Source organism: Halichoeres trimaculatus, unplaced genomic scaffold, assembly GCF_033239565.1.
Source record: "Halichoeres trimaculatus isolate MK-OKI-2021-1 unplaced genomic scaffold, fHalTri1.1 fHalTri1_scaffold_5, whole genome shotgun sequence".
Classification (NCBI taxonomy): domain Eukaryota; kingdom Metazoa; phylum Chordata; class Actinopteri; order Labriformes; family Labridae; genus Halichoeres; species Halichoeres trimaculatus.
This window is the reverse complement of record NW_027437183.1, coordinates 37,936,643-37,963,588: the sequence shown is the minus strand read 5'-3', so window position 1 is coordinate 37,963,588 and position 26,946 is coordinate 37,936,643. Positions and strand designations below refer to the sequence as shown.

Here is a 26,946-nt window from a genome sequence, read left to right as displayed (position 1 = left end):
ATTCAAGTATTTTTTGTTTAGATAGTTCTTCATTAGGAGGGGAGGAAGGGCCACTGGAAAAAAAATCCAGGTTCATAATTTTTAAAATTATTTTTATTATTGTTATTATTATAATCATCATCATCGTTATCATTATCATCATCATCGTTATTATTATTATTATTATTATTATTATTATTATTATTATTATTATTATTATTAGTCAAGAATTCTGACTGCAATCTCCGAGTAATAATTAAAAATGCATTTCGGAACCTTTTTGTTTTTAGTGTCCCTTATCCTCTTCCGTAGATATACTTTACTGTTCTTTTCGCCGTACTGTCTTTGTTGAGAAGGTAAAGTAGATTGTGTGGCTTAGGAATGACTTGAATCCAGGTGAGAGGAGGAGAACCGGCTCCTCTGATGGTAAAAGCTGCTGACCCCTGGGTTAGACGAACGTCACCTGTATCATGAACTTTATTTTGAAGGGTCCGAGCGGAAACACAGTCCGCTTATAGTTGAAATGAGGTGCAGGTGCACAGGTGAAGCGGCAGCTGCTGTCTCTCTTCACAGTATCTGTGAGTTTTGATGATGAAGAGGATGAAGATGGAGGAAGATCATCGCCCTACTTTCGGACCGGAAACGTTTTTCTCGCTCTGGTGAAGTCTTCCTCTCCTCCGTTTATCCGTGGACCACCGAGGATCGAGAAGTTAGGTCAATACCTCAGGTACAGGTAAGAGGAAGTCTCCCTCATACTGTATACGGCTCACATCATTAACATTAAAGGGAAAGTACGTCCGTTATCTGTTGTTCATTATTTCTTATACACTATTTAATTCGACAAAAACCTGCACAGAGCGGGAGGTGAAACACCGCCCGGTGGGGGGTACCTGGATGAGCTTCACAGGTTTGAAATGTTATGACAATGACAGGGACGTGACTGCGTCCATATGTCAGAGAGTAAATAAGGTCAGACCTTCTTGACGAACAGTTTCTTTCTCTCCAGAGGAGATGATGTTATGTCTGGACTGGGCCTAACCGTCCCAGCGCCACCCACTTTCCAACAGGCACACCCTAAACTTTTCTTTGACAATACCCTCTTTTTAAAAAAAAACTGGTTTAAAAGAAACATTGTATGGTAGCGTATGGTAGCGTTATGTTGTTTTCACAACACAACTATCATAGAAACAGGATTCATAAATATGCACAGGCATTCAGACCAGTTATCGTTTTCTAAGCATAAAAGTAAAGCTATAAGCAGCATAAAATTAGGGGAAAAATCAATGTAATGTATGGAGGCGTATTGTATTCACTTGAAGAAAAAAAAAAAAAAACTCAGGTTTTTCAGAGTAATTTATTCTTTGGTTTGTTTTTTGTGGTGATAAATTTTGTTTTTCTGATTCATATTTTGTTTATTGGTTTGTTTTTTGTTATAATTATTACATTGGTTTGTTTTTTGTTATAATTATTACATTGGTTTGTTTTTTGTTATAATTATTACATTGGTTTGTTTTTTTGTTATAATTATTACATTGGTTTGTTTTTTGTTATAATTATTACATTGGTTTGTTTTTTGTTATAATTATTAAATTGGTTTGTTTTTTGTTATAATTATTATATTGGTTTGTTTTTTGTTATATTTATTTCTGTTTTCATGAGTAAATTTTTTTCTGTTTTCAGATTACTTTTTTCCTGTTTTTATTAGTAATTTTTTCCTTAAGTAATGAGATTCTTAGAAATCCTGTGAGAACCTCAACCTGCTGTTTTTCATGGTAATTTTTTCCTCCTGTTTCTAGGAGTAATTCTTTTTAAGGAATAGACGAAGATAGGGCATTAAAAAATGCATTGCTTCTACACTGGAAAGCCGGTAGAAACTTAAGGATAAGGCATATATGTGCCGAACATGATCTCTGATCCGTGGGGGACACAGGAGCCACCACACATCCACGGGAGTCGTCTGCAGGTTGGAGGTTCTCACGGGATTTCGAAGTAGCTCGATACTTCAGGAAAAAAAATACTCCTAAAAACAGGAGGAAAAAATGACCATCAAAAACAGCAGGTTGGAGGTTCTCGCAGGATTTCTAAGTATCTCGATACTTCATGAAAAAAATTACTCAGAAAAACAGGAAAACAGTAATCTGAAAACAGAAAAAAATTTACTCATGAAAACAGAAATAATTATAACAAAAAACAAACCAATAAAAAAATATTAATCAGAAAAACAAAATTAATTACAACAAAAAACAAATCGAAAAATAAATTACTCTGAAAAACCTGAATTTGTTTTCTTTTTTCTTCAAGTGAATGCAATACGCTTCTGTAGTAATGAGATTTTATTGAACAATTTTTTTTTGTTCTAAAATCGTTTTTTTTCCCAAATTTAAATCCTTAAACTTAGACTTTGATAACAAGTTGGATTGGAAAAAGGCTGAGGTGTCCGATCCCCTGAATAAATCCTAAAAGCTGTATTTTTGTGGAAAATATGGCTCCTTATTTAGTCTGTAGACATAATCATCATCATTCAACTTTTCCACACGGTTTGTGGTTAAAAAAAAGGAAATTAAAACTTGGAATATCGAAGAATCGCAATTAAATAATTAAAATGGAAAAGAATCGAATCAGGGGAAAACAAATCATCCAAGCTCTGCTTAGAATGTGTGGTTGTTCCATGCTCAGCTGTCAGAAACGATGCTATACCATGGAGCCAACTTCTATTGTCCTCTGACCGTTACAGAGATAACGGTTGTTTTGGAGCAAAGACTGATCGTGCTAATTGGTGACTCAGCAAAACAAGTCGGTGGTTAACTGCTAAGAGTCACCAGTTAACAGGGTCACACTTTCCACTGAAACACCAGCAACGTCTACTGCTGTGTTATGAAGTGTGTCTTCTTTATCCAACCTCAGGAAACCAGGTTTGACTAAAAATTAATAATATTAACTGCTGTTTTTGATGGTAACATATATATATATATTTCAAAAATCCTGTTTGGGATGGTTAAGAGATAGTTATCTTATAAAAACAGGAATGTTTTTCTCTATTTTCAAGTGAATGCAATAAGTCACTGTAACCCTGAAATATTGTGTCACTTCAAGTGAATTTTGTCAGCTTTCTTCATAAAAAGAGATGAGCTCAGCAAACGTATTGGCCTGTTGGAGGAAAAAAAAAAAACAGTCATTAAACATTTAGCTTCATGTTACAGGCAGGACTTAAGAATGCTTTTGGGAAAAACTGGAGGGTTTTTTTGTCTGTCATTGAACCTTGGTTAATGTGGCGACTATTGCTTATCTAAGTCAACTGGTGAATTGTTGACTGGTTTGTTTAGTAGGAGGAATGAACTCAAATTGACGCCTTCTTGCTCTTGCCCGTTTATTCTACTAGTAAATCAAAACACAAAACAAAGACGTTCGCTATGGTCAAAGCACTGTGTGCTCATCCAGTCACAAAAAACACACCCTCTCTCCTGGTGAGCACACCCATATCCTTTTCCAAGACTCCACCCATGTTCCTGTATAACACAAAGGAAAATAATGTGTGCATAAAAAAATGGCTGTAACAGTTTATATTGTCACTCTAACAGCCTGTAATACATGTAAAGCTGTAGTGCTGCAGCCTGCTGGTGCGTGAGAGCGCTACTTTTGGTCAGTATCATGGAGAGCAATCACAGGTAGATCTGTCTGAATCACAATCTTTATCAAAATGTAATCAAATATTAAAGGAGTGAAAAAAAAACCCCAAATCTGCCTTAAACCCACAAATAGTGAGTTAATTTCTCCAGCTGAAATAATGATCTTCCAGTTTTTCTAAAGTAAGGCCCATCCAAAATTTGTTTGGCCCACCCAAAAGTGAAATCCTGGCTCCATCTGTGCTCTCAGTATGTGACATCAAAGAGGGTTTTCTCTGTGTTTCTATCAGAGTGAAATTTATTTGGTCAAACAGAGAAGAAGGAGGTAAACTAAAGACATCATTCTGATGCAGATATCTGATCAGAGGTTTGTAACACCATGTATGAGTGAAACACTGATAAAACATCACTGATCAGACTCACTGGACCTTCATAAACTCTGTGTACAGCTCTTCATGCTGTAAACATAGAGTCACAGGACACTGAATGAAAACTTTGATATGATGATTTTAAGTGTCATATGATGGGTCAGTAAAAACCTGCTGCCCAGTGGTATGCCCAGACTTTTTAGAATAGAAAAGAATAGAGAATACTTTATTTATCCCTGAGGGGAAATTCAGGAGTCACAGCAGCAATCAATAAAACAAAAGTAAGAAAGTGTATAGAAAGTGCAAAAATGTCCACAAGAAAATAGATGATGACATCCCGTCCACCACTCTCCAGCCCAGCCAGTCTCCACCTCCACAGGGTCCAGGACTGAGCCTCCCCAGCAGTCTGTTCAGTCTCTGTCTCCTGGATCCTGTCTGCTCACAGCAGGCGAAGCTCCTCCAATGTGGCGCCGGCGTCCTATGTCAGCTCCATCAACCACGTCCGTGAACAGCACCATGCCACTCTGCCCTCCAGCAGCCCCTCTGCCGCTGGGCTAGTTCGTCCATCCCACCGGAGATAGATCCCACGTTCCCAACAACAATGGATGGAAGGACAGGTCCATGTCATCACCTCCCAGCTCACACCCAAGAACCAGCACGTCGTCCTCACCTCCTCCTCCTCACCTTGAGGGAAATCATTAAGCCCTACACTAGTTAGCATTGACATGCTACAGGCTGCTAACAGCTAATTTCACATGTAAACAATGCAGCCATGGTTACATGTAGGATCTCCAGACAAACACAGGAGAAAAAGTAGTAAAAATATCGCTGAAGCCACAAAAAGTTTAGTGTCCATGACCAACAATGAACCATACAAAGTAATGATCCACTCCAAATACAAAGATGACGAAAAAGAGACGAAAAAAATTACAAGAAACGGACAAAGACGAGAGAGCTGCTGCAACAGGCAGCTACTTGGGCAGCGCCTAGCAACGAAAAAAGGGGCAGATGGGAAAGAAAAAAAAGTACATAGGCCTACAGTGCTTTCTTAACACTGGAGAGGGTACTGAATTCCACGGCCCATGTTCACAAGGTATCCTACGGCTAAAAGTAGCTCTTAGTGATGTTATTCTTAGAAAAATCTAAGAATTCCTTGGATTCTAAGGTTTTTCTTGGAATAGAAGTTATTCACAAAGTGTCTTAAGCCCTAAGAGAGCTCCTAAGGTGAAAAACTGTTAGGAGGAGGGAGGAGGACTTTCAAGAAGCCTAAGAGTGAACACTGATACTGGTGTTGGACTTTCCCAACACGCTAAACACAGTTTCTGCCACCTGAGACAGCTGTTAATCTGCTGACCCACCCCCTAAACACTCTGGTCAATGAGCAGATGAGATTCTAGTTCAGTTAATAGTATCAAAGAAACTGATGTCAGCAGCAATAACCTAAGTGGGAGCCTACATCACTGTATGAGAACAACTTCTCTTCGTGCTGTAATCTCCACTCTCTCTTGGGATTGCAGAATCTACCAGAGCTTCTGGCACTCATGCTCAATGTGCACGCGAGGAAAGGGAGCGACTCATTGATTTGTTGGGCAATGGACCCCCAAGTCTGCCTTTTCCCTTGTGCCATGGTCCCAGGAACCAGTTTTCTTTGTAATACAGGAGCTAAGCCAAGAGCAGGCAACATCTTTTTTTTTTTTACATTAACATTTCTGAAAACAGTCTGAGTTATGTGATCAGTTCATTATACTGTCCATTCATTACTAGGAGCATGGAGCATTTTTTCCCTTCTCTGTATCAACCAATCACAGCTTTCATAACTGAGTCACACCTAGCAACGTGGTCAACCACACCTCCTCACTGAGATAAAAGTTTCTGTCTCCTCCTTGCTCAGAGCTGCTCTTAGAAGCTTCTTAAGCTAAGACTCCTTGCTAGGAGCTTTTAGGCTAAATTAGGAGCTCTCTGAGAGGACTCTGAGAGGCTCTGTGAACACGGGCCCACATGTTTTCCAGGGCACTGGAGCCGACCTAACATGCTAACTTTTGAAAAAGGCCTCCAGAGTGGAGTTTTTCCCTGCTGTGCTTGTGCTGCTCAGTCTGCTGTGTCTGCTGACTGTCTTTAACAAAATGTAAATCTGTTTCTTACCCTCCCATCCTCACTCTGTGAATAAATGTCATGTTTGCTCCTGGCGCAGATGCTGGAGGTGGATGGTGCCTGCAGTCTGGATGATGACATGCTGGACGGGGACCTGGGGGTCGGGATGGGGACCCAGACTGCTCGCAGGTCCAGAAGGATGAAGAGTCAGAGCTTCAGTGGGGTCTTAGAGACAGCGCCCACAGTTGCAGACAGTTCCAGGTGTAGCTGGCGGGAAGGTGAGACCACATTGATCCCTGGACTGAAGAGCACAGAGACCCTGCAGAGAGCACGCTGGAAGCTGCAGCACTCAGGTGAGCCCTCACCTGAGAAAGATGTTGCAGAAAGATGCACTCACCTCCAGCAGATGGTTTGGTTTCACTGCACAGGGGCTGTTTGCTCTTTTCTCAGTGGGGTCATTTCCAGCAGCTGTGGGTGTGGAGGTGGATCCACTGCACAGGGCCTGTAGCTGTAAGCTCTAAGCACTCTGAACTGTACATACAGCAGATAGTGTCTCTTCATTCCTGCTTGTTGTGAGCTTTGAAGCCAGTAGACAGCCTCTGTGGTGGTTTGAAGCAGACACACAGGTTAATAGAAAGGTCAACAGCTGATAGTGTTTTTTATGTTTCCTCTCACTATTCCCGCTCCTCTCTGAAAACACAGTGCAGACACCACCATGGGTTACCCCTTCCTCTGCTTACACAGAAAAAAATCAACCTGACAGATTGATCATCATTAGTCAGCAAAACCTCAGAGCTGTCTTTGTGTCCCTGCAGGCTCTCTGGACCAGCTGTCCAAAGACCAGCTGAGAGACAGCCTGAAGGAAGCCACCGAGGTAATAAGTGACAGCGCCTTTGTAACCTCTGACTGATACTGAACCACCTCTGTCTGTACCTGTGTGACCTCTGACTGTGACTGTGTGACCTCTGACTGTTACTGTACGACATCTGACTGTACCTGTGTGACCTCTGACTGTACCTGTGTGACCTCTGACTGTACCTGTGTGACCTCTGACTGTTACTGTACAACCTCTGACTGTACCTGTGTGACATCTGACTGTACCTGTGTGACCTCTGACTGTTACTGTACAACCTCTGACTGTACCTGTGTGACATCTGACTGTACCTGTGTGACCTCTGACTCTACCTGTGTGACCTTTGACTCTACCTGTGTGACCTCTGACTGTACCTGTGTGACCTCTGACTGTTCCTGTACAACCTCTAACTGTGTGTGACCTTTGACTGTTACTGTGTGACCTCTAACTGTGTGTGACCTCTGACTGTTACTGTAAACCTCTGACTGTAACTTTATGACCTCTAACTGTACCTCTATGACCTCTTACTGTACCTGTTAGACCTCTGACTGTTACTGTTTGACCTCTGACTGTTCCTGTACGACCTCTGACTGTACCTGTGTGACCTCTGACTGTACCTGTGTGACCTCTTACTGTACCTGTGTGACCTCTGACTGTTACTGTACAACCTCTGACTGTACCTGTGTGACATCTGACTGTTACTGTGTGACTTCTGACTGTACCTCTATGATCTCTGACTGTAAGTGTGACCTCTGACTGTACCTCCATGACCTCTGACTGTACCTGCGTGACCTCTGACTGTTACTGTGTTACCTCTGACTGTACCTGTGTGACCTCTGACTGTACCTGTGTGACCTCTGACTGTTACTGCACAACCTCTGACTGTACCTGTGTGACATCTGACTGTACCTGTGTGACCTCTGACTGTTACTGTACAACCTCTGACTGTACCTGTGTGACATCTGACTGTACCTGTGTGACCTCTGACTCTACCTGTGTGACCTTTGACTCTACCTGTGTGACCTCTGACTGTACCTGTGTGACCTCTGACTGTTACTGTGTGACCTCTGACTGTTTCTGTTTGACCTCTGACTGTTACTGTGTGACCTCTGACTGTTCCTGTACGACCTCTGACTGTTCCTGTGTGACCTCTGACTGTTACTGTTTGACCTCTGACTGTTCCTGTGTGACCTCTGACTGTTACTGTTTGACCTCTGACTGTTCCTGTACGACCTCTGACTGTACCTGTGTGACCTCTGAATGGAACTGTACCACCTCTGACTGTACCTCTATGACCTCTGACTGTTACTGTTTAACCTCTGACTGTAACTGTTTGACCTCTGACTGTTACTGTTTGACCTCTGACTGTTCCTGTACGACCTCTGACTGTTACTGTGTGACCTCTGACTGTTACTGTACGAACTCTGACTGTACCTGTGTGACATCTGACTGTTAGTGTACGACCTCTGACTGTGCCTGTGTGACCTCTGACTGTTCCTGTACAACCTCTAACTGTGTGTGACCTCTGACTGTTATTGTACAACCTCTAACTGTGTGTGACCTCTGACTGTTACTGTAAACCTCTGACTGTAACTTTATGACCTCTAACTGTACCTCTATGACCTCTGACTGTACCTGTTAGACCTCTGACTGTTACTGTTTTACCTCTGACTGTACCTTTATGACCTCTGACTGTACCAGTTTGACCTCTGACTGTACCAGTTTGACCTTTGACTGTTACTGTACAACCTCTTACTGTACCTGTGTGACCTCTGACTGGTACTGTGTGACCTCTGACTTTTACTGTGTGACTTCTGACTGTACCTCTATGATCTCTGACTGTAAGTGTGACCTCTGACTGTACCTCCATGACCTCTGACTGTACCTGCGTGACCTCTGACTGTTACTTTGTTACCTCTGACAGTACCTGTGTGACCTCTGACTGTAACTGTGTGACCTCTGACTGTACCTGTGTGACCTCTGACTGTAACTGTGTGACCTCTGACTGTACCTGTGTGACCTCTGACTGTTACTGTGTGATCTCTGACTGTACCTCTATGATATCTAGCTATACCTGTGTGACCTCTGACTGTTCCTGTGTGACCTCTGACTGTACCTCTATGAATGCTGACTGTACCAGTTTGACCTTTGACTGTTACTCTACAACCTCTGACTGTACCTGTGTGACCTCTGACTGTACCTCTCTGACCTCTGACTGTTACTGTGTGACCCCTGACATTAGCGAGTATCTGATGTTCTTTGTCCTCAGGTGATTGATTCTCTGTGCTGTGAACTGGAAGTGGCCCATCAATACTTTGAAGGGAAATATAAAGCTCTGAAGATTCTTCAGGGGAAGGTTGAGAAACACCCACACACGCACACACACACACACACACACACTAACATACTGATGCAGTCTCTGTCTGTCTCTCCTCTGCAGCTCACACCTCACTGACCTGTTGGTTAGATAAAGACATTTGGGTAGCACTTTAGATTACAGCCCGCGTCTTACAGTGTAGTTTCCCGTCTCTTACAGTGTAGTTTCCTCAACTGTAGGGGTAACTCTCACACATGTACCTTGACATTTTGCGGTACCTATCGGGTAGTTACGCTCTCGTCTTACAGTGTAGTTTCCCGTCTCTTACAGTGTAGTTTCCTCAACTGTAGGGGTAACTCTTACACATGTACCTTGACATTTTGCGGTACCTATCGGGTAGTTACGCTCTCGTCTTGCAGTGTAGTTTCCTGTCTCTTACCATGAACTTGTCAAAACAGTGTAATTTTCCTGGGCATATGCTTTTGCTGTTAATGTGCCACTTCCTCTTAACAATCAGTATGGTGAATAAAGCAGACCAATGATGAACCTAAACACTGTAATGTATTGATGAGTATGTGTTTCACACAATAAAGATAAGACTTGCAGATGTAAAAAAAAAAAACTTTATTTTTTTAAACACACAGAGACCCCACATAGTAATTCACCTTTTAAGTAACCCGGCCATTAAGTTAACACTTGCCACTGCTTACTGTCTAACTGTCCAGTACTTCCACTGCGACAACCCACTACTTTACCTGTAACTACTGGTCAACAACTGGAACCGGGCTGGATTATAAAGTGCACACATGTTGGCTTTACTTACTGTGTAACTACCCACTACTTTACCTGTAACTACTGGTCAACAACTGGAACCGGGCTGGATTATAAAGTGCACACTTGTTGGCTTTACTTACTGTGTAACTACCCACTACTTTACTGTAACTACTGGTCAACAACTGGAACCGGCCTGGATTATAAAGTGCACACATGTTGGCTTTACTTACTGTGTAACTACCCTCTACCTTACCTGTAACTACTGGTCAACAACTGGAACCGGGCTGGATTTTAAAGTGCACACTTGTTCGCTGTACTTAATGTTTAACTACCCTCTACTAGTGTGCATTTTATAATCTAGTCCAGTTCCAGGTGTTGACCAGTAGTTACAGGTAAACTGCTGGGTTGTTGCAGTGGAACTGTTGAAGCTACTGACATCTGTGTTTCTATGATGAATAATGCTTGAAAACTTTATCCACACAGATACTCCGGTCAGAAAGTAAAGGCAGATACACAGTTCACAGTTCAGTCTTTTATGTATCCTTTAAGAAACAGCATTACAGCAATGGCCGGATGGATGGAGATTGAATGAACGAAGAGGATGAATAATGTGTGTGACATCAACGTCCAACAGCCACTTATCAGTAGTGCATCTCAACAGGGCTGGCAGTGTATGGTATCTGAAACAATAAATAACAAAAGGTGAATCAAAGACAGTGTCTACCAGACGTTAATGATGCGCCCACTAGCTATTTAGCATTAGCAGTGCAACGTAGGGGAAACAAGAGCCAAAATTCCTGCCACATAAACAAACATTAGCTAAATGTTTATTCCCCTCTCAACACTCCTTAAAGATAACTTGTAAGCTATTAAAGTACGTACTTCCTCAAGAATGCATCACTGATAACTTATAAGATGTTTTGAAGATGCTTTTAAACAATCGCGGAATCTCCGTTCGGGCTATACAACTTTTAGGACCCCAGGCTGCCCGCATAAAGGCATGAACGCAAATACGCAAAAACCTAAGGACCCCGGTCTGCCCTCTAAGTTGCCTGAATAAAATTATATACAAAATGCTTACAACACATCAACGAAGAACAGAGGCAATTTATAACAGAAAATACTGGATAGTTAGCCAGTAAGCAAAGACAAGTGTGATCTTAATGGATCAGTAACTTAAAAGGAGAATTACAATGTGGGGTCTCTGTGTGTATAAAAAAATAGAGATATTTTATACGTCTGAATATCATTATTATGTGAAACCCATACTCATCAATACATTACAGCTTTTAACTTTATCATTGGTCTACATAATCTTTATCCATGCTGATTCTTAAGAGGAAGTGATACATCAAGGTTTGCATAGTTAGAGCATATGTCCAGGAAAATTACACTGTTTTGATAAGTTCATGGTAAGACACGGGAAACTACACTGTAAGACTCCAGGACTTACACTGTAAGACGCGAGCATAACTACCCGATAGATACCGCAAAATGTCATGGTACATGTGTGAGAGTTACCCCTACAGTTGAGGAAACTACACTGTAAGACTCCAGGACTTACACTGTAAGACGAGAGCGTAACTACCCGATAGGTACCGCAAAATGTCATGGGACATGTGTGAGAGTTACCCCTACAGTTGAGGAAACTACACTGTAAGAGACGGGAAACTACACTGTAAGACGCGGGCTGTAATCTAAAGTGCTACCGACATTTGTTGTGATTTATTCTTAGTTTAGAGGCATCAGTGCTCCTGCAGTTTTCAGTCAGTGTGTCTAACAATCTTCGTCTGTTGTTTTTTACAAAGCAAAACACAGCTAACCAATCACAGCAGGGTTAGATCAGCAGCGCCTGTGAGGTTAACCACCTGTGTGTGTGTGTGTGTGTGTGTGTGTGTGTGTGTGTGTGTGTGTGTGTGTGTGTGTGTGTGTGTGTGCGTGTGTGCGTGTGTGCGTGTGTGTGTGTGTGTGTGTGTGTGTGTGGAGCTGTCAGCACCAGCTCAGAGGGAGGTAAAGCCAGTCTGTAAATTGATAGAACTCCTGCCTTGTGTCTGTCAGAGCAGTTAGCTGACAGCTGTCGTGTGTGCTCCTCTCAGGCCATCCTGGACAGAGCCACGTGTCACACTCAGAGCGTTCTGCAGAAGAGCGAGGAGAAGGCCAAAGCTCTGGAGAAGGTAAGAGTCAGCTGTTCAAACAAAGGCTGGGTCTGTTTGCTTTAGTGTCACACTCAACAGTCAGACACCGGCTGCTCCCTGCCTTTCCCTCCAAGACACACGGAAACACCGTCTAATTCCACGGTACCCAGAGGAGGACACGTTCCTTTGTTTACACTCAGACCAGTCCCAGTGTCCAGCTGCTGTCAGGAGAACTGACACACGTCTCAGGAGTATGGTTGATTACAGATTGATAAGTGTTTGATATCCAGGAGGTTTGTGCAGCTGCAAGTTAATTAAATCAGCTTGGATGGTCCTCTCTCTTCAGAGATGTTTCCCAGCAACCTCTGGTTGATGTAGGGTCCAGATAAGATACATCAGGACACACCTTTACAGGATTTGTTCCTTGAGTCTCTGAGCAGAGTTAAAAAAAAGTCCTGGTGGCCGATGTTAGCTGCAGTGTGTTGGTGTCTGATCATAGTCTGATTCTACACCTTTACAGCTGTGTTAGATGAAACATGCTGACTCATGTGTTGCTGGGTGCTCTGCAGGAGGTCAACAGCCTGCAGTGGGAGATCAGCTTCAACCAGGTCCAGATGAGGAAGTGTCAACAGTCCTGGGAGCACAGCTACAGCAGGTCAGAGCTGGGGCCAGGGCTGGCCTCTTCCTCTGTACTCTCAAGTTAAATCTTACTCATGTTAACATGTTTTTGTTGCTGTTGTTGTTTTCAGAGCTAATGTCCTTTTAGCCTGATTTAATGAGCATGATGAGCTAAGGCTCCCTTTGCTGCAGCAACAATCATTTGGAGCGTTCATTTCTTGATCTGTCTTGTGTTGCCTCTGATGCGGTTTCATACGTGGGTTTTGAGCAATCTGTCAGATGAATGGTGCTTTTTACCTAAAAACATTTGAGCTACATTGAGTCATCATGGATTTGATGTTCTTTTATGAGTGTCCTGTATTATGTATTAGTAGAGGTGTGATAAAATATTGATACGGCGATACAACACAATACTTTAACTTGTGATAAAATATTGATTTTCATCTCTTGATATCAATATTTTTGTTAAAATAAAAATTCACATTTTAGGTAAGTTGGAAAAAAAAAAGTCCCCTGCATCTCCACTGCAGTAGATGGCGCTGAAGAGCTGCTCCACTGTATATTGCCAATAAATTGCATAATAAATATGAACTTAAAGTATATTCAAATTTTTTTTTCCTTAAATTGATGATGTGGGTTTTGATGCTGTGAACATCAATGTTTTGTCTCTATTCTTGGGTCAGTTAGTGTAAAATCATTTCTAAAGTGGAGTAGACTGATAAAATAATAACCATAGTCATGTTTTGTGCAGTATTAGGTTTTTTTTTTTTTTATGAGTAACATTAGTTACACCAAGTGACATTTATCAGTTTCACCAACTGACCACGTCTTCTTTACCCAATAACTTTGTAAAACATTAGTTTAATGTCACAGTATTTTAAGTGACAAACTTGGCAAACTTTATGATAATTGTTTGTATGAAACACTGCATCTGACTTTCAGTATTTCAAACAGGATACAATAGAAAAGTTGTTTTCAATCATATCATTACCTGTGCAGAATATCGCAATGTATCACAATAATGTGGTATCATGATTGGGGCTTCCACTTTATGCTGTTAATTAGATTAATTAATGACACCGCAAATTAAGGCGTTACAAACATTAACGCGATTAACTCATTCACTGCCAGCCATTTCCAGAGCATCTGGAACGATCTTTCCAGACCCAAATAATATTGTTGTCTATGACTATGTCAACAACAGAACTACCCAGGAAGAGTGGACTCTTCTTTTATCTGTCTTCCTGTTTTTGATCCAAAAAACAGACAAAACATACTTTTTTTTGATTGCGTTCAACTCGAGCACTCCATCCTGTGATTCTCTCCATGATCCCCTTCATCTTTTCTCACGATGGCGCCGCTCTTTCTCTCTGAACTACCACGACACACCCTCAGTTCCAGCGTGAAATGCCTGAATTTTACTGACTTGCAGCATCTTGCTTTGTCTTGGGCATCTCACATCTTCTCCCCATATCCATGCTGAGCTCTCATCCAAAGAGAGCACCGCTCTCACCCACAGTAGTGTACGAGCATGATTTTGATTGACAAGCTTCACTAGACCCCGCCTCCTCCTGCTGAAAAACATCTTCTATAGATGCAAAAATCAGCTGAACAACACAACACCAATGGCAGCAAACGAGGACATTTGGCCAGTTGATAAAAAAAAGGTGTATTTACAAATATTCTCTTTGCTGTGGATTCATTTGATTAGTCATGCACTACAGTTTTGTAATGTCCTAGTATTCAGATTATTTATTTGCGGACTTTAAGCAGACATGAGATCAAAATGTGATAAATTAGATTAATTAATTACAAATCCTGTAATTAATTAGATTATTTTTTAATCACCTGACAGCACTATGATATTATTTTATCCTGACCCAAGTATTGTACTGTAAGATGTGTATCGTATCGTTAGGTTCTTGCCAATACTTAACCCTACTGATCACTTATGTATGGTTCCAGCTAACGAGACTGCTTTGGCATAATTCAGCCTTCAATCATCATGCTAACTGAGTCAGGCTAATTGCTCAGATTGTTTGATCCACGTATGAGGAACAGGGCTGTGGTCTTTATTGTCGTGGTTTTTGGGGTATGGTTGCACAGGTTATTGTTTTTGGGATTTTTGTGTTGTATGTTTTTGCACTGGTTTCATTGGTTGCTGTCATTGTTGTTGTTTGTGTGATTTGAATATGATCTCACTAGTTGCAGTTGTTTGTGTTGTCAGGGTGGTGAGTGAGAACCGCTCTCTGACGGACAGCCTGGAGGAGAGGGAGCACGAGCTCCAGCAGCTGAGAGCAGAGCACGCTGGTGAGAGTCACTGCGTGAAGAATGACCCTGAAGGGGTCATGTTACCTCTGTTACTGACTGTACTTTTGGTCATAAAAACTGTGTGTGTGTGTGTGTGTGTGTGTGTGTGTGTGTGTGTGTGTGTGTGTGTGTGTGTGTGTGTGTGTGTGTGTGTGTGTGTGTGTGTGTGTGTGTGTGTGAAGCTCTGAGCAGGCAATGTTTGGAGCTTCTGTCAATGTTGAGCGTGAAGGAGCAGAGAGCTTACCAAGAAACCAAACCCAAGTACAGCCCAGACAGAGATGCAGGTATCCTGGAGGTGAGTGAGACAGGTGCCTCCACAGAAAGGGGGGGGGGGGGGGGGGGGGTGTCTTTGTGCTTTCATTATCCATGTTTGACATTTGACTCTGGTATAAAGAGAGAGGCCACAGGGCAGACACAAGCTGGACTGCACCCAACACCCCAAACCCTCTGCTTCTCCTCCCATGTCTTCTCTTTCTCAGTGTTTAAGAGTTACTGACTTTAAGACTACGTTAGTTAGTTGGAGCTGAGCCCAGCAGATATTCAGGTATTTGTGACATTCATAAAGTGCTGTTACGTTACGGCTTCATTTCAAAGTGGCATAAATTTATCTTTTCTCAAAATTCTACGTTTAGCACCCCATAATAGAATAGAATAGAATAGAATAGAATAGAATAGAATAGAATAGAAATACTTTATTTATCCCCGAGGGGAAATTCAGGAGTCACAGCAGCAATCAACACCATGCAGCATGGAGAGAAGATCTCTGCGAAGTGTCCTCTGCATATAGAAAAGCTGTTTTGGCTTAAGTCAGAATTAGAGCAATAAAAATACCACAGGGCATCCCTCTGCAACTTATTAAACTGTATCATGTCAACTGTTCAGATCAATGTGGCAGTGGTAGCTTTCCTGGCCCAAATCTCAAAATTGCCCATCATTTAAGTTTTACAGAAATAAAGCAACAGGCAAGACTTAAACAGCTGGTTCAATCCCCCACAAAGGCATGAGGTAAGTTAATTCACCAGTGCAAACGTAGCCTCCGCTCAGGTGCAGCAGTGTACTGTAACGTCACTCACAACAAACAGTGCCACCCATGTTGCTGGAACAAGCTCCGATACCAAGTGAGGCTCATTAAAAATCAATTCCATCTCAGTTTGGAAACAGGCACATTACAAATCTGCATATTTTCAGAGCTCCCCCTGAATGTGTCAGGTAGCGCTTTCAGGGGAGGTTTAACCAAAGCTGAGCGAAAGGCCTAAAAAAAAACATTTTACGTCTTTCACCTTAATCTGAAACTGTGGACAAATGGAAATCATGTGTGATATACTTGATGTATTCTTGGTTCTCTTACAGATGCAGTTGTAATTATGTTGTAGATGAGACTTTAATGATTTAGCAGGTGCAGCAGTAATTATTCAACTCATGTACTTGTAATAATTAAGTAGCTGTTGTTTTAATAATTGAGTAGGTGTCGTTGTAATGATACTGTAGATGATGTAATGTGGCTGTTATGTGGTGATAATGTTGTATTTTTAATTATACAGTAGATATAGTTTTCATAATCTAGTAGTTGTTATAGCAGTGATGTAGTTGATGAAGTTTTAATGATGTTGTAGATATTTTCAGCTGATCATGTCTTTCTCTCCTCTGTGGTTCAGCTGGCCGTGTTGGGGGCCTGCAGGTGTGCAGGCGTGGCTGACGTCTGCCCCTGCAGTCGGGCTGCAGCTGCCAGCCGGAAGCAGCTGATCCAGCTTCAACAGGAGGTAAAAAAAAAACCACATCTCACCTGTCCAGCTGCTCAAAAATGTGCATTCCATCATCTCTGTGCATGTGTGTGTGTGTGTGTGTTCCAGCTGGATGCTCAGCGTTCCAGGAGAGAGGAGGCATTGATGGTGGCTGATGCGTTTCGTATCGCCTTCGAGCAGCAGCTGAGGAAACGCAGCGAGCACTTCTTGCTGCTCACTGAGGCTCACATCCTGAAGTCTCATCACAGCAAATCTGACGGTCAGTGTGGCGCCTGCAGACGTCTGTTGTAGCCCATCAGGATGTTAGAGCAACGCTCAGCCTCACAGACCTGCAGAGAGTCAGTGACATACCTGTACCTGTGCACCCCTGAAGTAGAGGGGGGTTACATAGTGTGTTTTAAAAAAACAAGTTGGAATAGAAAGGCTGTCCCAGTCTTCTCCATCAGGACTGCAGCTGTATTACAGACGACTGTAACAGTATGACTACATGCTATAACATGCTAACGCCGTCACTGGTTGGCACACTGATATTACTCAATCTATCAGAGCTATGATCATCAAATGTGTGTCTGCTCCCCAGGTGCTAACAGAAGCCCTCTGATGAGTGTGAGCCAGAGGCTGAGAGGGTTACTGCCCTCAGGACTAGAGCTGAAGGTCTCTGATGATCTGTTAGAGACTCTCTACAGACTGCTGGACCTGGTGAGGATCACCCTTGAAGTCTACACCTTATATAAACCAAATGTAGCCACTGACATACAAACACTGAATTATTTTGTGTCTCATCCTAACTCAGTGTAGCATATTACAGCTGATCAAATGAGATGGTTTTACAGTGATGTTGATTTTGTGGCATCATGCAGTGCTGTCTCTTTGTATTCTATGATATTGTAAGACATGTAGTGTGTCCCAAATCGCATACTTCCATACTGTGTACTCAAAATTTTCAAGTTGAGTGTACTAAGCATACTACATACTCACTGGCTTAGTGCGCAAATTTTGAGGGTGTAGTGCTGTCCCAAATCGCATACTGCCGAGCGCCGTACTTACCGGGAATGACGACATGATGTCGAACTGTTCTTCTACATTTAATTGTGACCAGCTCGTCATCAAGCTCTGCTCGAGCCTGATAACGAGCCGTTCATTTGAATCAGGTGTGCTGGAGTGGGGTAACATCTAAAACATGCAGGGCAGGGGGTCCCCAGGACCAGATTTGAGAAACACTGGCATAGCCTATCATTCGCGGAACAAAACGAACAAAAACAATTTACACCACATACACAACGTCAACAGCTGATGGTGCTTGGTGGAAACAACACGTATAAAAAACAATATCAATAACTTACATTTATACATTGCTGCCAGAGGAGGAAATGAGTGTGTTAAGTGTCCACAGCTGCATACTCAAAATCCGGGACGATTTGAGTACATCATCCTGGTACTTTTGCATACTCATTTCTCGCATACTATGCATACTGTTTTTCATTTTGACGCAGGATACTCAAAATTTTGAGTATTTGAGTATGCGATTTGGGACGCACTAATGGTCTCTTTTCACATCAACTGGAATCATGTTATACCAGGTGGTATTGTGTTATATAATATCAGGTCTTATTTTGTCTTGTTTTGTTGTATCTTATTATTTCTTAGGGCTCTAATTTCGTGGCGCAGCGCAGGGGGCACAAGCCTGGTGCACCCTGCGCAGTGCTAATTTCGTGCAGCGCACCATGTGCTGCCAATTTGACAATTTGGTAGACCGTATTGGTGTGACTGCGCGCCAGGGGCAGTTGACGGCGTACCGGGGGAGGTGTCAGCAGATTCATGTTGGCGCAGTGACAATTTCGTGCCAAAAACAGCGCAGAAAGTGCGCTGAAGGCTCGCCATCCCCAACCTGGTCTATCCTCGGCGCAAAGCGGAGTGCACCCTCTGCAGCTGTAATTTAGTGACAGACGTACATGTGCGCACATGTCAACAAAGCCTCAGAGGCAGGTTTCCAGAGTGTCAGGCACATTTTAATGCAATAAACAATCACAGTAATCACTATTTAATGTAACCGTCTGAACCAGCATATACATTTATATCTATATTAACTGTCCCGTCACATCTGATGTCAGATTAAAGCCGTTTGTCATAATGGAAAGTTAACCTGACGGCAGCTGGAAGTTTGATGCACATCTTACAATTAAACAATAAACAGCCTTAACATCTGATACTGAGTATATATCTGGTTCTCTCATTTCATTTAATTCAAAGAAAAGAGGGAGAGAAAAGACGAAGAAAAAAGAGACAAAATAAATGTATGTCACTCAGGATTTACCCGTGATTTCCCATATTTCTCTGTTTTAGTCTTTATTTTTAACCTGATCTAAAAAGATGAAGTACATTATTGTAAGGAGGATGAGGTGGAGACACCAGGAGAGTATACAGTATATCACCAAAGGTTCTGCTATTTGGTGATGACAAACCAGGAGTGCAGGTGGATCAAAAGTATTCTGAATGGATAAGTCAGCTGTGTAACTGTATCTTCATTTTGTACTCCTATTAATAACAAAGGAACAGATTACATCTGTCCTGGGAGCTGGCCCACATGGTGACGTGCTTCGTATCCTCTGATGCATCCCGCTGTCCATTCTGAGCCTCTCTTGGCACTGCAGGAAACTTGCAAAGTGCGCCAGTCACGCCCTGTCTGCACAGCGAAGGCCAGGGCAGGGCAGGTGCGCCTGCGCTTGCGCCTGGTCTACAAAATTAGAGCCCTTATTGTGGTCTCTGTGTATCTGTTGTACTGACAAAAAACCCTGTGGCACCAGTACCAGGGTTAAATTACCAGAAGTATTGAACGACCTTCCCCCTGAGGCCCCTCTTAGTGACGACGGGTATTGAATGTCGACTCACTGTGTCTTGGGAAATAATAGTCCAGCTCCTCTTTCCTCTTCAAGTTTTTAGCTGCATGCAGCTCCTTATGCTTGTGTCATTCACATGAATCAGTTCTGCTTTAAAGTGACTGTGAGGAGTTTCTAAGTGATCTTGAAAAAGTCTCCCTTCCAGATATATGCCTGATCCTAACACCTCAAATACACCAGATACATCTGCAGTTCGACTCTGTTTCAAGCAGCATGACTGACAGACAGCTGGAGTCACAGACCGAGGAGTTCCTGCTCTTCCCACTCCTTTGATAAGTCTCTCTTGTTGGGCTGTAAAACCTCAAATCTGTTGACTCCTGGTCTGGCTCCACTCGTTATGTCTGTTTATTGTTGCAGCCAAGCTAAATAGGAACTGATATTGACACCGTTTGTTTTATTTTGAAGGTCACTGGGTGTTTTTAGGTAGTTTGCGGTCACAACTTCCTAACGTTACAGACCTGTCCCAGAGCACCGGGCTGTTTGTAGAGCTAAACTGCGGTACAAACTGACAAAGTTTGCTTGTTGTCACGTTTCAAAGCACAGCTCTACCTAACTGTTGATAAAAACCTTACCATGTGGCATTGTATCAGGTAAAAAGTTGTCTTGAACAAAGAAAAGTAGAGTTAAAAAGAAGATCTGATCTCCATTCATTTCCAAAATGAGCACATGCTTTGTTAAGAATCACATCTTCACCATAGTGTGTGTGAGACTCCAGGCCAAAGGGTGGCGCTGCAGTCCACTACAAACAGATAGTCCTCCTTAGTCCTTTTAACAATCCAAGTAATGAACTCGGGGATTAAGCCTTAACTTATTTACGATAACTTTCTACTACATGAGTTAATTGAATCTTTCATTCACCGTCACGTTTGCCAGTTCTTCTCTGTCCCCAGATCAGTGTTGTCCCTTTTTCACTGACCCTGTTCTCTCTGCTTCAGCTGAATGACAAAGAGGAGGCCCTGGCCCACCAGAGGAAGGTCAGCATCATGTTAGCCCACAGCGCTGAGGAGCTACAAAGACAGCTGCTTCTAGATTCACACTGCCGGCCACCAGAGTCCAAGGTCCCACCAGAGTCCAAGGTCCCATTGGAGTCTAGAAACCCAACAAAGCAACCCGGAAGAACTAACAGGCGATCGCTGTCACACCAAAAAAGCCACCAGTCTAAAACTCAACCATCAGATGTATCAGAGTTCAGGATCGAGTCAAAGCCAGCGCAGGACCCTCCAGAACCCCAGAGCCAATCCCTAGAGTCTAAAAACCAACCAGAAATATCAGGGATGTCCAACATCCAGGCTCAGAGAATGTCGCAGCAGTCCGATCAGCAGGCGCCAGCAGACCCACAGACCACTGTCCAGCAAATCCCCAACCACAAGGAGCACAAGTCTGTAATCCAACCATTCAATCCACCAGGATCCAGGATACCCTCAGAACAATTACAAGAACTATTGAAGAACCTGAGCCAGGCTGATACACCAGGGCTGATGACACGCGTCTCAGCAGAGTCCAACATTCAAGGACATCAAAACCACCTGCAAGTGCCCCATTCTCAGTCAGGACAAAGACCAAGCATGTCAGAATCCAGAACTGACCCACTGGGGTCTCATCCACCAAACACAGGCATTCAGGGAACCTCTGACCATGAACTATACAAATCTGTAATTCAAGAGACAGATCCACCAGAGTCCACTGAACCATCTGACCCATCACAAGGACTGTTAAAGAGCCAAAGTCCGGGGGTCAGACCTGAGTCTAAGAAACAAGTCTCATCCGAGTCCAACATCCAGCACCTCCAGTTGCCAGTGTCACAAACCAATGTCAGACCACCATGTCTTTTAGAGTCCAGGACTGAAGAACAGAACCAATGTGGTCTACCACAGAAAACCAGCCAGACATTCTCCAACCACGAGGGTCATGGTTCTGAGATCCTACAGCCAAACTCATCAGAGTCCAGGATGCCACCACATCAGTCACACCAGAGTGAATCAGACAAAGCAGAGTCTAAGACACAACTAGTCTACACAGAGTCCTACACCCGTCTACAGCAAAACAACAAAAACCACAAGTCGGAAATCCTAGGCTCAGATCCAGCATCATCCAAGATACCATTCAAACTTGGAACGCTAAAAAACCAGAGCCAGTTCCAGGCAACATTGGACACACCAGAATCCAGGACACATTCTCAGCCCACAACCAGAAGTCTGAGAGCCCAACATTCAAATACAACAACAACCAGAGCTGCCAGAGTCTCAGCTTCAGCCAAGGCAACCACCAAGTCTGTAAGAGTCCAGGACTGACCCTTAGGTGCTGTGACAATCTAACAGAGCCTAACATTCAGGAACTGTCCAAACAAATGAGGCCCACAGAGGCCAGGATACCATCAGAACAACCACTTGAACTTTTAAAGCATCCGTAGTCAGACAAAGAAACCAGGGCCTCAGAGACATCAGTCTTTTTTAAAGTCAAACCTCCAGCTACAAGACCCTTAAGACTGTGACCCAGCAACTAGACCAGTTCCAGTAAAGGATTGCATCAGTGCAAACATAAGTACCATCAAAGAGCCAGAGACATTCAGAGGACACAAAGGACCTTTCTGAGTGAAGACTGGAAAAAGGAACAATGAATGGAAACTTAAACACCAACACAAGAGTCTTTGGATTTTCCTTAAACAGGAATGTCTGCTTCAGACCCGCACAAGAATCTGGTCTCTGCTGTGGACCTGACCCACCTGAGGGAGACAAGTGAGAGAAACATCATACTGTTGCACCAAGCTGAATCAGGGTCTGTTGGAGGAAGGGGCAGGATGCCAGCCCCACAACCAGTACAGCAGTATGAAGGCAGTATTTTGAATCATGTTCAAAAGAAAAACACGAGCTTACCATCCTCAGAGAGAGTCTGTCTTTGACCATGGAAGAGATAAAATATGAGTTAACCTCTTCTCAACAACATCTCTCTGACCCTTTATGAACAGGTCACCATCCCTAAGAGTGGCAACATAAGAAATGCGTCCTCCCCAACTCAATGCAACATCAACACTCTAACTGCACTCGAACCACATGAAGGAGAGCTGCCGATAAGAAGAGTGAGGGTTTTAGAGTGCAGTGTTCTACCTGTAGTACATGCATCTACACACCAGTTCTTCTCCACCAAACACCTTTGACCCTCTCCAACAAGGAAAGTAAGAGTGACAAGGAAACTAACAAGTGTATTAGACAACTCAAACACCAGTCTCATCCAGCCAACCAGCTAGTCAACCAACCAACCAATCAGCCAATGATAAACCAATCCATCAACCAACCAGCCAACTAGCTATGCACCCTGACAACCAACCAATCAAATGGTCATGCAGCAAACCAACCATCTATCCAAGAAACAAGCAAACCAACCAACAGTGTTGAGAAAAACAGGGTTAAAAGTAAAGGTGTTATTAACGCTGTTCCTTTATCAAGTAATGGGTAATCTAATTAATTATTATTTCGAAGGTTATACCATTGTTACCGACAGTGAAATGAAGGGCGTTACTGTGTATCTGTTACTATAGCCGCATTTCCACCAAGCAGTCCTGTTCAGTTCGTCTCGGTACGGTGCGCTTTTAGCGGCGTTCCACTGACTCATCCCGGGACGGATCCCTAAAAATGGAGACGAGCTGACCTACTTTTTTGGGACCCTTTCGTATGGGTGCCAGACTGAACCAATCCGCTCTCGTTTTCTTCTTTGTTGGATTTAATAGCGGGGTAAGGTGCTATGGCGTTGCGCTATTGTTTAACAGCTGCGGCTTTCAGCATCCGGCTTACACGCCGCCCACCACAAGAGGGCACAGTTTGCTGTGGAGACGCAAACGGGATCAGGCTTAACTGTACCAAACCGCCCCAAACCGTACTGAACCGACCCGGACTGCTTGGTGGAAACGCAGTTTATGTTGACTATAGCTTGCTCAGCCAGGTACCAGAGAGGAGCTGCAAATAATATGTGGAGAAAAGCGTCAGACAACCAAGTAATGATGAGAACAATCATGTTGACACGTCTTTAACAAAGAGCTGATGCTTATTTAAACTTTTCATCAACAAACATCACACAGCTACCTGTGTGTGTCTGTGTGACCTGCAGTCAGAGAGGATCTCCTCCTGATCAAACCAACTCCAGGGAGAGGGCTGGATGCTTTTCCAGGTTTGAATGTAAGGCACAAGTTAAAAAAATATTAGAGATGACAGGACCAGATTTGAAAATAAGGGGTTAATCTGAAGAAATTACAAGTCAGGAGAATCCCTCCTGAATCAGGAGAGTTGGCAGGTCTATCTGACCTGGATCACTCAGCCAAACAGAGGACAAGAGCTGCAGATTTAATATGAACGAGTGCTGAGCAGTCTGTGGGGTTAAAACTGGCGTTTTCAGGATGGGAGTTGGTCTACAGGCTTTACATTAATGTTATTTTCAGGATGGGAGTAAACAGACACCACTTCAACATCAGAGATGGAAAAGACAAGAACAGACATGTGAACATAATGTCCCAGAGCAAATCCTGCTCAAAAACAGGTTTTCAAAAATTAACATGAGAATTACTTTTCCTGGTATCTAATTATTTTAATGAAGGAATAATTCAGTTACTAATTCAATTACTTTTTGGGGAAAGTAATGAGTAACTATAGATAATTACTTTTTAAAGCAATTTGCCCAACACTGCCAACTAAACATCAATCAACCAATTAATCAACCAGTCAACCAGCCAACCAATCAACTATTATTCACTAATTAAAAAAAACAACCAACCAATCATCTCTGACAGAATATTAACAAAAACTGTTTTGTATTTTGTTTTCAATTTTCCATCTCTCTGTTAGAACATTCTGACTGATCATATCTTTATAGAGGTTAAACTTACAAAATCAGCAGGGGGTCATATTCTTGTTTTCTTTACTGTTAATCCAATGCCGTTTAAAGTGACAGTGCAAACTAAATTACTGTATCTGCAGAGACTACTGCACATTTAAAGCAATGGCGCACATTTGGATCAATCAATCAGAGGTCTAGGCTCAAGGTAAAACATTGGAAACATTAATGAAAATATGAAAGGACAGGGACTGCAGAACATCTATGTTTGATTGATTGATAATGAACAGTCATGTGACCACAGGACTTAGTGTACGTATGTTATTCGTTTCATACATGTTGGCTGAGAGAATGCTGCCGTCACACTGACCATCAGAGGGCAGTGTTGTTCCATTATACAATCCCTGCCAGAGGCTCTGAAGCTCTGGAGGAAGAGCAGAGAGCAGATATGTTTCCACCTGACAACAGCACACTGAAATCTGAAGCGAAGAGGAATTCAGAAACTGTATTTGGTTTAAAACTTTGTATTTATTGACAGACTTCTCATGTCTCTGCATATTCTCTGTCAGTTTGTTAAATGTGTGAAAACGTGTTTCAATTATTTGCTAAGCATAAAAAGAAATAATTATTCATGGAATTACCAAAAAAATAACCAACAGTGTAATACATTTTTACATGAAGTTCATACTGTTTTATGTTGAATACTCAGGCACATGTAGTCCACTGGAGTGGACATGTCTGTAACCTTACAAAACAATGTTGTGAAGTTTTTTTTTGTCTTTCTTATTTTGCACTAAGAACAATAAATATGAAGAAAAAAAATCTTGTCACAGGCTTTCACATTTTATGCATCACATCTCTCTCAAGAACAAACTGAAATGTCACACATGATGCTGTAGAAGCACTTTTGTCCTCATATGTCAGACATGAACGCACAAAAACTGTCAATTCATACTTTAAAAAATGAAAAGAAAATGTAGTTTTACAGTCTGACTCAAGCTGGATAATTTCTCTCAGAAACAAGTTTAATTTTTTAAATCTATTTATTTATTTATTATTCATTCACTTAGCTCAGTTTCATATCTTTATTTACTTTTACTCTTATCTTCAAAATATTTTGTATTGTATCTGATGAAAAGGTGAAAAGGTGGATAAAGATGTAGAAAAAAACAATTCATCATAGTAAATTACTTAATTACACATACAATGGTTTAATGACTGCAAATAGAACAGCATATCAAGGTAAATACATAATGTTTGGCCTGTGAGACTGTGGAGATCAAGAGTCAGAAATAGTTTAAACTGATCTGAGAATAAAGTTCTGATATTCAAATTGATGCTCTATGATGTCACTATACACTGCATTCAAAATTATTATGCAGACTGCAGTTTAGTGTCATGAAGACTAAATATTTATGAATTTAAATAAACTCATGAATGGTCTTTGTCTCAGGGCTCTTTAAATCACTGAAGTCAATCTCAAACACCTGTGATTATTAGTTTGCCAGGTGCGCCCAGTTAAAGGAAAAACTACTACAGAGGGATGTTCCACATTATTAAGCAGACGACAATTTCCAAGCAATATGGGAAAGAAAAATGATCTCTCTGCTGCTGAAAAGTGTGAAATAGTTAAATGCCTTAGGCAAGGTATGAAAACCTTAGATATTTCATGAAAACTTAAGCGTGACCATCGTAATGTGAAGAGATTTGTGGCTGGTTCAGAGCACAAGTGAGTTTGTGCAGATAAAGGCACAATAAGGAAGGTTTCTGCCAGACTAATAAATGGGATTAAGAGAGCAGCTGCTAAAATGCCGTTACAAAGCAGCAAACAGGTATTTGAAGCTGCTGGTACCTCCGGAGTCCCGCTAATATCAAGGTGTAGGATCCTCCAAAGGCTTGCAGTTGTGCGTAAACCTTCTATTCGACCCCCCCTAACTAACGCACACAAGCAGAAACGGCTGCAGTGGGCCCAAAAATACATGAAGACACATTTTCAAAATGTTTTATTGACGAATGAATGCCGTGCAACCCTGGATGGTCCTGATGGATGGAGTAGTGAATGGCTGGTGAATGGCCACCATGTCCCAACACGTCAGCAAGGAGGTGGTGGAGTCAAGTTTTGGGCCGCAATCATATGAAGGGAGCTCGTTGGTCCCTTTGGGGTCCCTGCCGGTGTCAAAATGACTTCTGAAAAGTATGTGGACTTCCTGTCTGACCACTTCCTTCAATGGTACAAAAGGAAGAACCGTGCATTTTGAAACAAAATCATCTTCATGCATGACAATGCACCATCTCATGCTGCAAGGAACACATTTGCAGCATTGGCTGCCATGGGCATAAAAGGGGAGAAACTCATGGTGTGGCCCCCATCATCTCCTGACCTCAACCCTATTGAAAACCTTTGGAGCATCCTCAAAC

At 42.4% G+C, this 26,946-nt stretch overlaps 1 protein-coding gene across 1 annotated transcript; it reads left to right on the top strand.

The window, feature by feature from the left end:
• Positions 1-564: 564 nt before the first annotated feature.
• ccdc125 (coiled-coil domain containing 125) lies at positions 565-25,179 on the top strand. The gene is made up of 12 exons (XM_074670194.1): positions 565-712; positions 6,162-6,414; positions 6,877-6,935; positions 9,184-9,270; positions 12,102-12,179; positions 12,710-12,795; positions 14,986-15,068; positions 15,251-15,363; positions 16,724-16,828; positions 16,919-17,069; positions 17,391-17,509; positions 20,643-25,179. Exons 2-12 carry the CDS (start codon positions 6,162-6,164, stop codon positions 21,996-21,998), a joined length of 2,490 nt encoding a protein of 829 aa, XP_074526295.1. The 5' UTR covers positions 565-712; the 3' UTR covers positions 21,999-25,179.
• Positions 25,180-26,946: the final 1,767 nt, after the last annotated feature.

What these genes read in the sequence shown, in the direction of transcription:
- ccdc125 (XM_074670194.1), top strand. Translation starts at nt 6,162, where the DNA reads ATGCTGGAGGTGGATGGTGCCTGCAGTCTGGATGATGACATGCTGGAC. An exon ending in GCCTGAAGGAAGCCACCGAG is followed by an intron (nt 6,936 to 9,183) that starts GTAATAAGTGAC and finishes CTTTGTCCTCAG; the next exon opens with GTGATTGATTCTCTGTGCTG. An exon ending in TGAAGATTCTTCAGGGGAAG is followed by an intron (nt 9,271 to 12,101) that starts GTTGAGAAACAC and finishes TGCTCCTCTCAG; the next exon opens with GCCATCCTGGACAGAGCCAC.